The sequence below is a fragment of the Lutzomyia longipalpis genome, chromosome 1, assembly GCF_024334085.1.
Source record: "Lutzomyia longipalpis isolate SR_M1_2022 chromosome 1, ASM2433408v1".
Taxonomy (NCBI): Eukaryota; Metazoa; Arthropoda; class Insecta; order Diptera; family Psychodidae; genus Lutzomyia; species Lutzomyia longipalpis.
In genome coordinates, this window is record NC_074707.1 from 48,669,515 (window position 1) to 48,685,887 (window position 16,373).

Genomic DNA, 16,373 nt, shown 5'->3' on the forward strand with positions numbered 1-16,373 from the left:
AATTACCTATATCGATTCAATTGTATGCATGCGTTTATGAAAATAAGTCTATTATGTAATTAACAATTAAAGCTGAGAGCGCGAGATGAGTTCATTTCCCTTTCAATGGAAAAACTGCAGAAAAAATGGTTTTTCACATCAATTTCCAAATTAATTATTGAATGAAATTTATTTAGAGAGAGGAAAATTAATCAGTAAGATTATTTAAAATAATGACCAAATTCTAATAGTTTTAAAAATAGAATTAAACTAGTCAACCCGAGCCCCCAATCACGTGTGAGCAAACTCCATTTTAAGCTATAAAAGGGGGGCGTATATTAGTAGGGGGGATGAATAATACGGTACCCCGAAAAATTCTAAAAATAAAAAAAATCCCGTTATCTGACCCTTCAGCAGGTAGAAAATGGGATAAAATCAATTTTTCAGTGGGGGCGCTATAAAGGGGGGTTGGGGCGGAATCCCATATAGCGCTTGCAACTCGTATTGACCCCCTCTACCCCCATACCAAATTTCATCAAGATCGGCCCAGCGGTTTCGGAGGAGTTCATGTGCCACAGACAGACAAACAAACATTTTCAGCTTTATATATTAAGATTACTCACTAGAGGACCCACACGATTTTGAAGATTCATGGCGACATCTAGTGGCTAATTTAAAATAATATTAATTGCATGTTAATTTGGCTTAAGTCTCGATAGTATTTAAGTTTTTAATGCTTTTTGTTTTTAACGTTTTTTTCAGAATATTTTATGAAGAAAACTCATTTGCTTTTAGATTATCAAGGAACCCTAGAAAATTGTAAAACTGACTAAATCTCGTCAAGACTTTGATTTTTTTTACAACGAGCTTTTTATCATTTAGCTTTTTTGGCGTTCAAAATTTTCTTAAAATTAACACCTAATTTAAAAAAGAATGAAAAAGGAGCTTTTCTTAACAATAAATTTATTTCAGGGTGATCCTCTCAACTCATTTGAACACAATAATGGGCAGATCTTCAATTCCTGCGCACCAGACAGCAATCTCGGTAGCCTCTCGAGTCTCCAGAGTGAATCAACATCCAACGAAGATCCTCGCAAAGAGATGGCGGAACTGAGAAGACAGGTGGTTTTCCTTCAGGTATCAGCACGAATTTCCGTTTTATTTTATTTTATACCCCACATTTCTCCCAACAAATCACAATTTTTAATAATGGCAGAGCGCAAATATACCTTTAAAAAAAAATTTTCACGCAGCTACACAGAAAATAATATTTCCATTGTAATGTTATTTTGAATACAAAAAAAAATGGATAAGAAAAATAATATTTATTCAAAAAAAATTAAAACACAAATTACGATTTCTCACACGTAAGAAAATTTAGAATGTTCATTATGCATGGATTTTTTGTGCCTTCTAGAGTCTTTTATTTTATTTTCTTAATTTTATTTTTTAACTTTTTAAAATGTTTATTAATGGTTTCTTTATTTCCCAATTTACAACTGTCTAGACTGAACTTGATGATAGAGACAGAACAATAAAGATCCAAAAAAATATAATTGCAAAGTACGAAGCGGAGAAGTTAAAGAATAAAAATCAGACAAATACAATGGAAACAGCTACACAAACTGAAAGGGTAAGTTCTAATGTGGTTCTAATTAATCCAATACCTTCTTTCATGGTTTAATTGTTCATTTTTTTTTATTCTCTTTCAGGTTAAACCAATTGCAGCATTGGCACAAGATCAAATAAGCAGGTGAGTTTATTTACGAAAAAAAAAGAAATTCAATCACCCAAAAATTTAATGTTTCTTCACCAGAACGAGAACTTTTCTTGCCTTTTTCACTCGATTCCGCAACTTTCATCATCCATTCACTCAATCTCCTCACTTTTTTGGTGGATTCACATCAATAAATGGCAGATTTGCACTCTATTTCTCATCTCATTGCACACGCAATAAACTTTCCCGCATCATTACAATCATACGAATGCTCTTCACACGATTTCCCTTCACTTCCTAGTTATTAAAGAAAAAAAAACCTTTTGAATTTGTATATAAAATTTCATGTTTTGTGCGGTATTTTGGGGAGGATAAAAATTTTAATTTGCAAATAAGAAAGACTTTGAAAGAAGATTAATCTAAAAGAAAATAGAGCAATGTAGAAGATAAAGTTCCTAAAAAAATAATATAAATTTTCATCCAAATTGTCATAACCACACCCCTATTGTGGATTATTTTCCATCATTTAGAATTCATGAAGCATATGCTTCTGTGCCTGCAATCAATGTTTTTTTTTTATATTGAAAATTTTGAATTTTTTATATTAATATGAAAGACCGCATTTTGATAAAAAAAAACTATTGGTCATTGTTCGCAAGATAAAATATCATCGGCTGAAGCACTAAAACATATGTTGTACATGTTAACTTATGTGTCTTTACTTCAATTGAAAACTTTTTTTTTAACTTTTTTTTTAAACTTTTTATCTTGAAAACATTTTTGTTTCAACAAGAGAGATTATTTAATGATTTTTCTTTAAAAAGATCATCGATCGAAGCACTAACGCATATGTTTCATGTGTTTAATGCATCAACTTGGGCTTCCGTGATTCAGTTGATTAACTTTTATCTTTAAAAAAAATTGTGTCATAAAAGATCATTTTCTATTCCAAAATAAAAAAGTATTTCTCAGTTAACACTTGGAGGACTTTACTGGTAATCACTGCCAATTCGACTTTTTTAAACCGTCATAGATTAAAATCTATCCACCTTATCTTGATAATTTCTACATCTATGTGTAGGCGGATTCAAATACAACAAGTTTGTCAAAAGAAAATCTGGAAAAACGTTTTCTTTATAATAGAAAATTAAGCTCAAAGTTTGAGGTTAGAAATTCGAGTCCTCCAAGTGTTAAGGAAATAAGCTAAAGTCCAGAGTTGCTCATATTGTATACATTGTCTTTTCTATCGATACATTAGAGCATATGCGTTAGTACTTTAATCGCTTTAATAGATTATTAATCAATGTATTAAACAAAAAAATAATCTTCTGTTTAGGAAAGAATAAAATGATTTTTCCTCTTGAAACAAACTTGTTTTACAAAATAAAGACGAAAGCTCTAATGCATAAGCTCTAAACGTTCCAAGGGAAAACGAGAAGCAATGGGGGCGTGGTTTCTGAATTTTCTCTTTAAATATTTTTCTTTTTTTTTCTAGTCTAATTTTACTTGAAAATTGACAAATATTTTTTATTCATTTGAAGATTTATTTCCTTTCCACGATATTTTCTTTTTGTCTAAATTCAAATATAAGAATCACGTAAAACGCGAAATGAATAAACTCCTTCGCTTTTATCCTCCCGCCGTCCAAAATATACCTCATACTAACATTTTCTCTATCACGCTGCTAACGGACCATATTCTATCCTCCCACACACAAAAAAATCAACACTCTGTCGGACAAAATGGGCAGGATTCAATTTAGCCAGGTATTTTTGTGTGATTGCTTCATCGCAATTGTAGTTTTGTGTGCGATAAATCTACTTTGTATCCTTCACGTGCTTCACACGTGCCTTGGTCCCTGTTCTTGATTTTAATTCTTCCACCTGAACAATAAATCTGCGGCCTTTGCGAAAGCTTTCCTTGAGCTTTCTACATGTACATTTTAAGGGGATTTTGCATGCTGATTTTTTGAGAATTTTCCTCTTAACTTTCTTTATTTTTTTTTTAAGAAAATTTAGAGCAACTCGCTAATAGTGTGTGTGATAAAGAAATACCCGCAGAGTATGAAGAAAATATGTGATTTGAAAGAGAAATATATTTATAAAGAATTTTCTTATTTTTTTTTTAAAGAGGTTTTACTAAAAAGAGATTTTATCAAGTTTGTAATATAGATTGTTTTATAAAATATTTAACAAAAGAGATTTTTTCAACATAAAATATCAATCAATATTATTTAATTAATACCTTTTCATGCTGCCCTTGAAGATGTCAGAGGTTTATCCTAAGATTTTATTGGTTCAATTTTCAAGCATTTAAAAGAATTTTTTTGTATTTAATTTTGCAGAATTGATGCGAATGGCGTGTCCCAGAGTCCTCAGCGATGTATCACCACAACAACTTCCATTTCCTTTAAGAGCCCCTCCAAGACAGCATCCGTGAAGCCCGTAAAGGCCACACCAATTGGGAATGTAACAAATATTGCCAATTCGCAGAAGTACGTGAGGAGTTTTAGTGTGGATGATGCCCTTTCGGCGGGCAAATGTGGCGCCAAGAATGGCAAAATCTCCGCGGGTCCCATCTCCCTGCCCATGATCAATGGAAGTCGCAAAATTCCCATCTTGAGCACCGTCCCTAAAAATCCTCCTGCACGAATTCCACGCTCCTCGTTGTCCTCCTCCCGCAGTGACTCCGTCAATAGTAGCTCATCCAGCTTGAGTGAGAGCACAGATCGAAAGTCTCTCCCCGCGAAACTCCTCACCACCGTGGCCAAGTAAAAGAGGCTAAGATACTTAGAAAATTAACTTTAACCATGTGATAAGAGACAAAAAGGAAAACTAAAGCCCAAACCCACGTAAAAAGGACCTGCTAAATGGGATATGGCGCGTGTGCATTGTGCAAAAATGAGATCTTCCGCCCTAAACTGAAAACTTACAAATTGCTAAAGCATTTATATAATAATTATTTAGAGAGGAAGTTGAAGATATTAACTGTTAGCTAAATTATTATATATTTTTTTGTAATAGTTTTTTAAGCTTCACCTTTGAAGAATTCTTCTCAAATTTTCTGTTTTCTCTTTTTTTTAACATCTTAATGACAAATCTTTAAAAACAAAAATACTTAGCCGTAGAATTATTATAATATTAAAAGTCTTGTTTCCTGTCCAATCATTATGTCATAATACATGAACATTTAGAACAATGCATAATGTATTTATCAATGAAAAAGAATATTGTAAAAATTAATTCAGTTTAAAATATAAATTCTGAAAAAAAAACCTTTAAAATTAATCGTTAAAGAGGCGAAAATTTGAAGGAAAAAATAAGATTATTTGTGGTATTTTAAGAATATTCGAAATGAAAAAAAAATTAATAATTTAAAAAAAAAGTTGAAATATTTAAAAAATATTTCAAATTCCTTTTATAAGAATAACATTCAATAAAATTCTAAATGTTGAAGAACTTTAAAAATATGGAATATTTGGAATATTTCAAATATTTTTTGTATTCAAAAACCATTATAAAAAATTCGAATGTTTTCTAAATTAGATTTTTCTAAAAAAAAAAAAAGATTGTTAATATTGAAATAGGTAGGTTTTTCTCAAGATCTACTGGATGGATTTTGATGGGGTGAAAATCAAATGAAGGAGGAAGCATTAGCAGAGAATGTACCGGAACAGATTTTTGAATTTCGACTCAAATGCTGAGAAAAGTAAATAAGAAGATTTTACTACTTTTCTCAGCTTCTGAGTCGAAATTCAAAAATCTGTTCCGGTACATTCTCTGCTAATACTTCCTCTTTCATTTGCTTTTTACCACATCAAAATCCATTCAGTAGATCCTGAGAAAAACCTACTTTTGTGTTTTGAAGAAAATCTCAAGATGGCGTCGCATATAAGATGGCGGAAAGTGATTTTCTTACTCTTCCAATAATAAATCTTTAAATGTGGCCAACACCGAAGATTTTTTACTTTAATTTAAAAAAAAAAACTATCGAAATATTTAAAGAATATTCTTCAAATCTTTAAGAATGTTTGAAACATTTAAAGAATTTTTTAAACATTGGAAGATTTCTCGAAATTATTGCAAATTGACCTCACATTTTTGCCTCTTGAACTGCTTGTTTTTTTCCTTTTCCCTTCTACGACTTGCTCCAACTTCTTTTAGTAAGATCTAGGATGCCTCCTTCAACCCATTTTCCCAGCAAAGAGAACTAAAACAACAAATTTTGAGAAAAATATTTCTTTAATTTGATCCATGAACATTATTTGTCCCACTTCTTGTTTTTTTTTTTTTAAATACAATAACGAAATGATCCGGAAGTGATTTATGTAAAAACTCTCTATCGAGGAACTTTCGAAGAAGCCCCTTCGATATAAAGTGTTGTGTGTAGGAATGCCCCCTCTAGACCAAGCTGAAGCCCTGGGTTTGCTGAATAGCCTGCAGGAGTTTATATTTCAATTTTTCCTTCGTCCTATAGCGCGGGAGGTCTAACAAATTGAAGCACGTGTGGGCAACAGGGAGGAAACGATCATCAGGTGTTGGTTGAATGTAGATCTTAATGGCTTTCATGCCCTGAATGGGTATTCGACTAGATCCCGTGAGATAGAGAAGGAAATTCTTCTTGTCCTTGAGACTGAGCTCGTGAAAAACTTCCCAGAACCACTGAACTGTCTGATCGCTCGACGAGTAGCCATTCCTGTATTCTGCCGTCTCCTGCAGTGCAAACCAATCGTAATTCTCATTCCCCACCACCATGGCCATCAGCTCGCGTGATGTGAAGAGATGCATTATGCGTCCACCACAGACTTTCTGAAAACCCATATCGAATCCCTCAAAGTGTGTCTTGCAGCTCCTATTGAAGACATAGTCAATGTAGAGATTGACAAATTCCTCCTTATTCTCCTGCGTCACCCCAATATTCCTTCCATTTGGCTTCAAATCCACCGTTCGGCGTTCCCCAAAGACCTCTTCGGTGATTGAGAATGTCACACAGAACACCTGCTCGAGGTCATCACCCTCATATGCGAGTATTTCCTCCATTGATGCCCCAACTGTTGGGGAGAGTTCCTTCAAATCCGACAAATCCACAGCTTCCTGCAGGATTTTCTTGTACAGCGCCAACGGGAAAGGTAAGTCAATGATTGTAAAATTGTAAATAGCCAAGCCACACAGGATCCCAATCAGCGTGTACATCCCAGCACCTTCAAAGGAGGTATTTGAGAACCAAATATACCGCGATTCCTCGTACTCCTTGAACATCCCGAATTTCGGATCGAGTATCTCCTTGAGGAGTAGCATGAAGAATTCCTTCTTCACCCCACCCGCATCTTCGGCCTCTTCGCCGTGAAATTTAATCCTGAGTGGCCTTTTGTACTCATTCGCACTGTACTTCTGCAGCTCATTTATTGTGTCCTGTACGAGATTTTCACGACTCACATTGAGCGCAAGGAAGGGATTTAGCATTTGAGAACCACCAACCACCATCTGCAGGAGTCCCTCAGCTGTGGCGCTCTACAGAACACACAAAAATGTCCCAAAAAAGAATTTTAGTTTTCTTTTCGTAAAGATTTTTTAAAAGAATCTTTGAATTTTTATTAAAGTTTTTTTTTAAGTAGTTTAGGAAACAAAAAAAAATATTCTTAAAAGGAAAATCCATCACACGTTAGAATAAACGTCAAGTGTTTGAAAAAAGAAAAACGTCAAACTATATAATGGAAAAGTTATAAGTCAGAATGACAAATGCTAAAAATGTCAAACGTTAGGAAAAAAAATTCAAACGGTAACGAGAAACATCAAAGAAACAAAGCAACGTTAGAAAGAAATGTGAGAAGTTTGAAAGAAATATCGAACACTAGAAAATTATTTTCGAACAAGAGGGAAAAAAATTCAAACGTTGCAAATTAAAAATCAAACGTTACAAAGAACAAGTAAAAGTCAACAAGAAACGTCAAACGTAAAAAAAAATAGAATGTCAGCCATTATAAAAAGACATAAAATGGTGAAAAAGAATTATCAATTGTTAGAAATTGAATATTAACGTTATGAAAGAAAAGTCAAATCTCCGAGAGAAAAAAATATAAAACGATACGAAAAACGGTCGTTTAACCCTTGGAGAATTTTTCTGGCCAAAGTGGCCAAACCGATTTTTTTTCAATCGTTGCAGAATTAAAAAAATCTTCAGGGGGAGCTTCATTAGTTCAGGATCGTCGAAAGAAAACTTGAAAAAATTTTTTTTTTAGAGAAAATAAAGTTCAAACTTTTGAGGTTAGAAACCTCGATCCTCCAAGTGTTAGAAAACGTCAAACATATGTCAAATTTCGAAAACAATTGTCAAAGTTTAACAAAACGTCAAATGGCAAAAAAAGAGATGTCAAAACGTTAGAAAGGAATTGTCAATTTTTTTTTAATATCGTTCAAAAATAAATGTCAAACGTTAGAATAACCGTTAAGTTTAAAATAAATAAATAAATAAAATGAAGGATAAGAAATAAACGTCAACACATAGAAAATGTCAAACGTTAAGACCGAATTGTCAATCAATAAAATAAATAAATTATCACAAGCTGCCAATTCAGCTATTAAATGTTAAAATAAATATCAAAATGTTAGAAAAGGAACTTCAATCGTTAGAAAAAAAAAGAAAAATATTAAAATCGTCACAAAGAAAATTGTCAAAAGCTCTTTAAACTCAATCTTCTTAAACCTCAAGTCATAGGTCTGTAAGTAGCCTCCTTTAGCAAAAGAATTCTGACTGATAAATCAAATAAAATATCAGCGAACGCCCAGAATAAACAAAATGTTCCAGAAGCTCCTTTTAAGGATAATTTAGCATAAAATTAGTGGAGTTGGCAAATCAAATTATTTTGAATTTCTCTTAAATTAATCATTCAATAAAAAATAGTAGAGAATATAGACTAACCTGCATTGCATTGTGCATCTGAATGCGTTGATCTGTCTGTAACAAGAGAGTCTTGGCAGCCACATCGAAGATAAATGGATAACAACAGAGATGGAAGAGTGATGAATCCTTATCCTGCAGCCATGACACGTAGTCCTTTTGAATATCAACCGTTTCGTGCAGATCATTGATGTAGAATGCATCGCAGGACACCTTCACGGTGCGATATTTGTGATTTGCCACAAAGAGATTGAGCATAAGATTCAGCGCCATATGTAGATTCTTTTCGTAGCCAATAAAAAGGCGTGCGCCATCCTCTTGGCGATACTGAAAGTTCACAATGTACGTCACGACACCTTTGAAGCACTCAATGAGTCGCTCAAAGTACTCCACGGACTGCTCAGCCCACCATCGATGAACAATTCGCGATGGGTATTCGGTAAGTCGGAGAACAGCTTGGCAAAAGGGTGTGTGGAGTTTGGGGTAATTTTTTGAATTAATAAATTCATGGTAGAGCGGTAGAATGAGGTAAATACGGAGTGTCTCAACATCCGGCGGTTTCGCCTTGAGACTCTGTATTAGATCCGTTGTAATTGACTCCCAAATTAAATCCTTTATGGTTTCATTCTCAATCTTCCGGATGTACTCAAAAGCACTCTCGGCTATTGCAATGTCAACACCGTGATTCTTCGATGTGCACGGTCTGTGCTCATCCATTTCCTTGAGAAATGAACCATTAAGGCATGATTGATTCTTGAATATCACCTCCAGAATTGATATCACGTCCAAATCAACATTGCTGTCTTTTGATAAATCACTAAAAGAGCTCGCCATCTCCAGTGAAAGCTGGCAAATTTGAGTCTTTTCGCTGGAAATTCAGGCAAAAAATTTAGCCCCAAATCCTCCCTAAAACTCTTTTAAGAATATACTGGTAAGCTGACCAAGCTTACAAGAGCTGTGCTTCTTTCAGTGTACCAATTTTGTGAGAGCAAACTATAACGCGAATTAATTTAAATATCTCGAGAACAGATCCATAGATTTTCATAATTTTTTTTTTGTTTGAAAGGTATTGAAGTCAGCTATAACATATCGAAAAATGAAAAAAAAAATTATGTCGTCATTTTCGAAAAAATTTAGATCGAAATTTTCGAAAACTTTGTTTTTGATCTTAGCGCCCCTTGCGGTCATTTCTCGAAGTTGCAATGTTCTAGACATGGGTAGGGTTTCACGAAATTTCTGCAACCTAGGCAATGGCACTGGGCTGGAATTGCCGGTTATCATTTAGGATCGGCTAGTGTGTTATTTCTGTGCATGCGTGTGTATTTGTTTTCCGCACGCACTAGTATTTGCCAGATCCTGTCCACCTAACTTGGCTCGCCATTTGACGGCCCGCTTTGTCTGAGGCCTCCCAAGCCGTTTTGTCCCGTCCCTTCCCTCTTATTAAAGTAATATCACAGTTTAATATCACAGATCGTTTCCTTATCACTGGTCCAAGTTTAAAATCTTATAAAAGTTTTAAATAGGGACAGCACAAATAATTTCATTTGCGCTTGAGTTGCTCAAAATCGGACTTGTAGAACTCGATATATGACATGTCAGAATTAGGACTCAATATTTTCAAAATGGCGACAAAAAATTTTTAATTTTTCTTTTATAAAAAGATGTTATAGTAGGCTATAATATAGCAAAATTTGAAGCAAATCGATAATGGGGTTTTCGAAATATTCATCGAAAACTCATCGAAAATTTTGTGTTTGATTTTTGTCCCCCTAGCGGTCAATTTTGAAACTTCTGATGTTTTAGAGAGGTGTAGGATTTGTTGAGGGCTTTCATTGAGCCAGGGTTGATCAAAATCGGTTAAGCCGTTTTCAAGTTATGATCGATTTTCGATGAAAAATTGAGGCGACCATATTGACCAAACGGCTTGACCGATTTTCGAAAATGAGGTATCGTTGGAAAGGTCTTGATGGCCCCTACAACATACAAAAATTTCATACCTCTAGCTATAAAATGGGGGTGTGAGAAAGGCAAAACAAAATCTAGCGGTTATCACCGTTCTCTCGCAACCCTAATTCGTGCTCATACCAAGGTTGAGCCCAATCTGACGACTTTCAATTTTGCTCGGTACACAAAAGCTGTGTCTGAAAGAAACACAACTAAAATATTTTTTGCGGAAACTTACTCATAAATGCGACAATCATAAGATGAAATATTGCTGGATTTCTCCACTGCGGAAACAAAGCAATGATCTCCGCCGGAAAAAATTCGCCTAATCTTCATGCCAGGCCCATCGATATCTCCTTCATCGCCATCCCTAATTCCCGGCCCTGATGAAATCTGCACAAAGACAACGAAGCGAAAAAGAGTTAAGAAGACCTCCCAAAGCGACCAAGAAAGATGAAAGAGATGGGAATACTCACCCAGGGTCCGTTAACAACTTGCGGAATGGAAACATTTCTGGGTTTCGACATGCCCAATTGGCCAGAATGCCCCAGCCCGAAGCCGTAGACACGCCCTCTGGACGGTACGAAAGCCAGCGTGTGCTTCCTCCCGCAGGACACTTGGGTGATTGTACTGCCGGCCAATTCCAGCACCATTCTCGGTGTAATCTCATTGTTATTGCCCCCATGACCTAGTTGCCCGTACGACCCAAGGCCACACGTAAACACCCGCCCATCTGCCGTGAGGAACACCGAGAAATCATCCCCACACGCAATGTGCCGCACCCCGAGACTCCGTAAGCCGCGAATTTGTTGCGGATAGTAGTGGTGGGTCTCATTATTCAGCCCCAATTGCCCGAAATTGTTCTTTCCCCACGCAAAAATAGCTCCAGACGTGGACAGGGCGAAGCTGTGATGTGCTCCACAGCAGATAAATGCAATTGGTATCCCACTCAGAGCTTCCACGAGCATGGGCTTGGAAACCTTCTCAGGACCCTGACCAATGCCTAGCTGCCCGTAGTTGTTCATCCCCCATGCGTAGATCTCACCGCTATTCGTCAGGGCGAGACAGTGAAAGTGTCCGGAAACAATCTGAATGACGTGCTTCGTGCTCAGGGAGCGCACAACGCGTGGTGTTGCCTGGACGGCTCCCAATTCATTGCCAAGCTGTCCGTGTGTGTCGGAGCCCCACGTAAACACCTGGCCCCACTCATTGAGAGCCATTGAGTGCATTGCTCCGCTCGAGAGTTGCGTTATCATGTAGTTATCCAGGGAACTGACAAATTCTGAAAGTACCCCAATTTTAGAGGCTCGAAAATTGCAACAAAAAGCAGCGGAACCAGGCAAATGGATTTCCAGGGGGAGTGGGAAGTGAAAATTTAGCTGTTTTTAGTTCTTTTTGCATTGTTCTCCACACACACACACAAATGTAAAATTCAAATAAATTCCCCGTTTAAAAGAAATAAAAGCTAAAGAGTTGGCAAAAATCTTTCACTATGCATTGTCTGTTATGAATGAGGATGAGGAGGGACGATTAGTTCCCATTTCCCACAAAAAAAGGAGGAGGAGGTGGGTATGAGAAGGAGGGAGAGAGATTGTAAAAATGTGAAATGAGGCACATACTAAAGGACGACATACGTGGCCTTTTCCGGGAGAGATCATGACCCAATTGCCCGTAATCATTGTTTCCGCACGAGAAAACCTTTCCCTGCTTCGTGAGGAGGAGCGTGTGGGATGTTCCACAGGCAGCCTGCTCCAGTTCAGCACCACCTGTCCAGTGAATCTCTCGAGGAGTGAGAATCTGCACAAAAACACACAAAGTATAAGAAAGAATCCAGGAAATCCCTCTCAGCAGAAATTCTTCACTCACAAAATCCTCCTCAATGCCACCAAGACCCAGCTCCCCATTCACAGTGCTTCCCCATCCGAATGTGGCCATGGTCGTACTACTTCTCTAAGCTACTTCGGTAATTCCCTGAAAAGCACAAACACCATGAAGAATCTCAACGATCCTTCTAGAAGAAAGCAGAAAATTGTTCCGCAAGAAAATTCTCGAACTCACCTAAAACAGCATGTTTTGGTGATCACTAAAATTCTTCTTCACTCCTCAGCCAAAAAACAATCCCTGATTGCCAAGGAATCAACAATTAATCTATCCAATCTTATGCTAATGCCACACAAGAACAACACCAAATTCTTCACGGAGTTCTGTAAATTCTGGAAAGTGCGGCAGAATGATAATTTTACAATTTTTTTCCAGCACAAAAAACGAAAGATCGCGAATGAAATGCAATTTTGACATATAAGCCCACTAAAAAAACTTCCGCGAAACAGAAAGAGTGTTGAATGTCGTATGACATATCGGAAAATATAAGTAAATCGAGTAAATCCTCTTCATTTTGATTTTTTATTATTTGTTTATTTAATAATTTGTTAAAAACATTAATAAATTAATTAATTACATTTTATTTAATTTCTTTTAGCTGTGATTCTTTCGATTTAATTTCGTGTTATTTATTGTACTTTAATTTTTATCACTATGATTTTTTTCTTTATTTTGTCCTTAAAATTTTTTTTTGTTAATTTTTTTTTTGATAAATTTTAATATTTGTTTTTTTTTATATTCCTTGTTTTTTAAGATATTTTTAATTCTATTAATTTAAAAATAATATTTTTTTGTTTTAAATATTTTTTTTTATTTTTTTTTTACTTAAAAAAAACTGTTTTTTTTAATATTATTTAACTTTTTCTTTTTTAACTTAACAACACTTGAAGGACCAAAACTTTTAACCTCTTTGCCCTCAATTTCCTCTCAAAAAGAAACTTGTAGCACCTGAATAAGTTAGATAATTCTTTTATAACACTGGAGGACCCAACATTTGGCACAACGCGGAGGATCAAATTGGTAATAACTACCAGCTGATAAAATATGCTCAATAATTAATTATTAATCAGTTTAATGAACAAGGATCAAAAGTTTCACTAATTCTTGATTTCTTTCAAGCATTCCTACACCTAATTACTAAATATTTAATTGAGAAAATCGTCACTGGAAAAAAATTGCGTAGAATCAATGCAAAATTACCAATTCAAACGACTTTTTTGGCTGCAGTTTTGCTTAATTTATTATTAAGCCTAAATTATCACAAACTTTGATTTTTCAAGTAACTTTTTAGTCACTTCTGGCAATAAAATTAGTCCATTATTAATGATTTTCATCGAGGAAAAGTGAACAAGAGTACTTTATTTGAGAAATATGGGGAAACATAACCTCAAAACAATGGCTAAAATGTATGAGATTTTGACTGGTAATTATTACCAATTTGATCCTCCACGTTGAATTCTGACTTTGACCACAATTATCTTCCAAAGAAAAGACTTTTCTCGAAATTTTCTTTCTGCTATCTTAAAGTAATTAAAATTCCCTACACATAGATGCTAAATTCATCGAGATAAGTCCAATAGATTTTATTCTGCGATGATTTTAAGGTTCCAATTGGTAGCAAGTACCAGTAAAGTCCTCCGAATGTTAAAAAAAAGTCAAATTGGCAGCGATTGCCAGTTTTGTCCTCCAATGTTTATAAATCATTCCACCCTGAATTTTTAAGCTAAATGAGCCGTTAAAACATATTTTATGAAAATTTTTCACATATACGACTTCGGCTCGTTCAGCTGACGATTTTGTCAAGTATATCCAAAAAGTTCAAGGTGGTAAAGTATTTTTGTGCTGCAACTTTTCTGTTTATTTTGTGCATGTAAGTGCTTGAAATTGTTAAAAATTCATCAGTTTTGCAATCTCTTATCATTGTTCTATCAAATTAGCGTGTTGGCAGGGAAATTGGGGTAAAAATGTGAGAGATATGGATGAAAATATGTCTACGTGATTGGGGCAATTTTTCCTTGGCTCTGTTGCTAATGCAAAAATAAATCAATAAATATTCAAAATGCCGCGTAAAATAGTTCTGGGCGATGGATCTGTGGAAGAATCTGCTTGTGGATCTTCCTCAGTTTGTGTCCTGAAAGTCTTGAGGAGGAAGCAAAGCTGGGAGAAAGGTGTCATTGGGTGGGAGGGCATTCTCTTGATTTTCTCCGAAGCTCTCGAGGTTCCCTTTCACTGTTTGTTGGAACTCATAGTTCTCGCACAGAGAGACTATAATGTCTGGCAGTCGCGCCGGATAATTGCAGGAGAGGGAAATAGCGCGAGAGAGTGGGCAAAATGTCGAGTCAGTCGATTGCGAGGAAACGTCTCGGCAAGATCGCAAGTAGAGTGGAAGATTTTTTGCTCATTGGGAATTTCTTTTGCTTCCAGAGGTGTAGGAAGCAATCCCAGTGTCTTGGTGCTCATCCCTCCGGGCTTGAACTATGCTAGATTCCACCGAGTTCTGAAGTAGAGATCCAGGGAAACCTTCAGAGTCACCATGGTCCTGCCCAATACCACAGAATTGACGGATTTCTCTCCGAATCCAGTGAATATTGCTGCCCTGGGGAATGATGAAGTCATCTTCACCATGGACAACCTCTATCCTGCCCTCCTGCAGTGCTTTGCCATCATCATCTGCGGGTATGTTGCTCTCAAGAAGAATTTAATCCCAAATTAATCTCCAAGGTTGAATTAATTTGTTCCCCCGAAATCTCTAAAAAGATTAATTCCATCGATTCTAATCTTCTGGGGCATTTCCTAACAACGTGATCTCATTAATTTTTGCAATGTGTGCACAAGTTGACGCCAGAGTTTATTGTAGGTAATTGAATTGATTTGCAAAGGAAATTACGTCCAGCACGAAGTTTTCTGGAAAAAATTAAAATTATGTCGCGACGTAGAAAAATCGCTAAAGAAATGATTTTTTCCACAGTTTTTGTTGCAATCGTGTGTCATTGTTGATTTTCTCAATTTTCACCTTTGTGCTCGCTTTTAGGGCGATTTTGTTACGAGATTTTTCATAATCTCCGTGCTATTGTCCAAAATAAACGACTTTTTTTTATGTAGTGAAAAATTCAGCATGATTTTTATTTCATTACTTTTCTTTTTCTTTATCAACTTTTTATGAATTTTTATATATCCGGTCGTTTGAGAATTTTATTAGAATTACACGCGTAAATTTTCATCCAAATTCTGGAAATTCAATTTTATGTATTTCTTTAGCAAACACCTGTAGTATTTCTTTGAAAAGTTGCTGGTAAAAAGCTTTTACCAGCGTCTGTGATCTCACAGCGATCACTTACCCATAGTAGATAAGGTACACGAAAAAAAAGTTAGATTTTGTGGCCGATTCTCCCAAAAATCTTTTCTTACAATTTTAGACTTATAAGATTTTTAATAATCTGTGAAGATAATCTTATAAGAATTTGACAGATCGTTTCTTTCATTCGTAATGTCAAAGAAAAGTATTAGTTTGTCCAATATTTACACGGATTTCTAATCTAAGATATTCAGATAAACTCAGTTGATTTTTTTGTCTAAATTCTGGTAAAAATGATAGGTTGGAAATCCGGATAAATATTTGACAAACCAATACTTTTCAAAAATTTCTTTAAGAGCTTTCTAAACGATTTTTAGAATAGTAAAGCTTTTGTTTTTTTTTAAAGCACGGCAAATGAACTATTCAAACATATAAACTGTCAAAATCTTAAAACTTGCTAGTTTTAAGAATAGAAAAAAAAGATTTTTGGCAAAAATTGACCAGATTTTAAAGAAATAATTAGAGGGCTCTATTCGTTGAATTTGGCCCAAAATTTGGATTTTTAGTAAATAATTTTTTTTCTAAAAGAAAGTAAAGTTCCGGAATCGAAATTTTAAGAACTTAAATTCTTAAAGAAATCTAAGAAATTTTGGAAACTCA

General features: G+C 35.2%; 4 protein-coding genes across 5 annotated transcripts in view; 2 read left to right on the forward strand and 2 right to left on the reverse strand.

Moving 5' to 3' along the window:
• Window positions 1-16,373, forward strand: part of LOC129787983 (protein Peter pan) — a 1,185,971-nt gene that overhangs the window by 900,261 nt on the left and 269,337 nt on the right. The gene's annotated exons all lie outside the window — the stretch shown is intronic.
• The window catches only part of LOC129787980 (L-dopachrome tautomerase yellow-f2-like), a 1,067,766-nt gene that overhangs the window by 900,261 nt on the left and 151,132 nt on the right, over window positions 1-16,373 (reverse strand). The gene's annotated exons all lie outside the window — the stretch shown is intronic.
• On the forward strand, window positions 675-4,810 carry LOC129788021 (uncharacterized). The gene is made up of 4 exons (XM_055823984.1): window positions 675-1,116; window positions 1,487-1,612; window positions 1,692-1,732; window positions 4,041-4,810. Exons 1-4 carry the CDS (start codon window positions 913-915, stop codon window positions 4,468-4,470), a joined length of 801 nt encoding a protein of 266 aa, XP_055679959.1. The 5' UTR covers window positions 675-912; the 3' UTR covers window positions 4,471-4,810.
• Window positions 5,919-12,829, reverse strand: LOC129787945 (probable E3 ubiquitin-protein ligase HERC4). Of its 2 annotated transcripts, none has more exons than XM_055823829.1 (7): window positions 12,596-12,829; window positions 12,404-12,508; window positions 12,172-12,334; window positions 11,014-11,819; window positions 10,776-10,930; window positions 8,615-9,461; window positions 5,919-7,206 (listed from the first exon to the last, which is right to left on the reverse strand). In XM_055823829.1, the coding sequence occupies exons 2-7, from the start codon at window positions 12,470-12,472 to the stop codon at window positions 6,097-6,099; spliced, it is 3,150 nt and encodes a 1,049-aa protein (XP_055679804.1). In that variant the 5' UTR covers window positions 12,473-12,508; window positions 12,596-12,829; the 3' UTR covers window positions 5,919-6,096. The 2 variants fall into 2 exon arrangements, with proteins under 2 accessions (XP_055679804.1, XP_055679803.1); XM_055823828.1 differs by having other exon boundaries at window positions 12,157-12,334.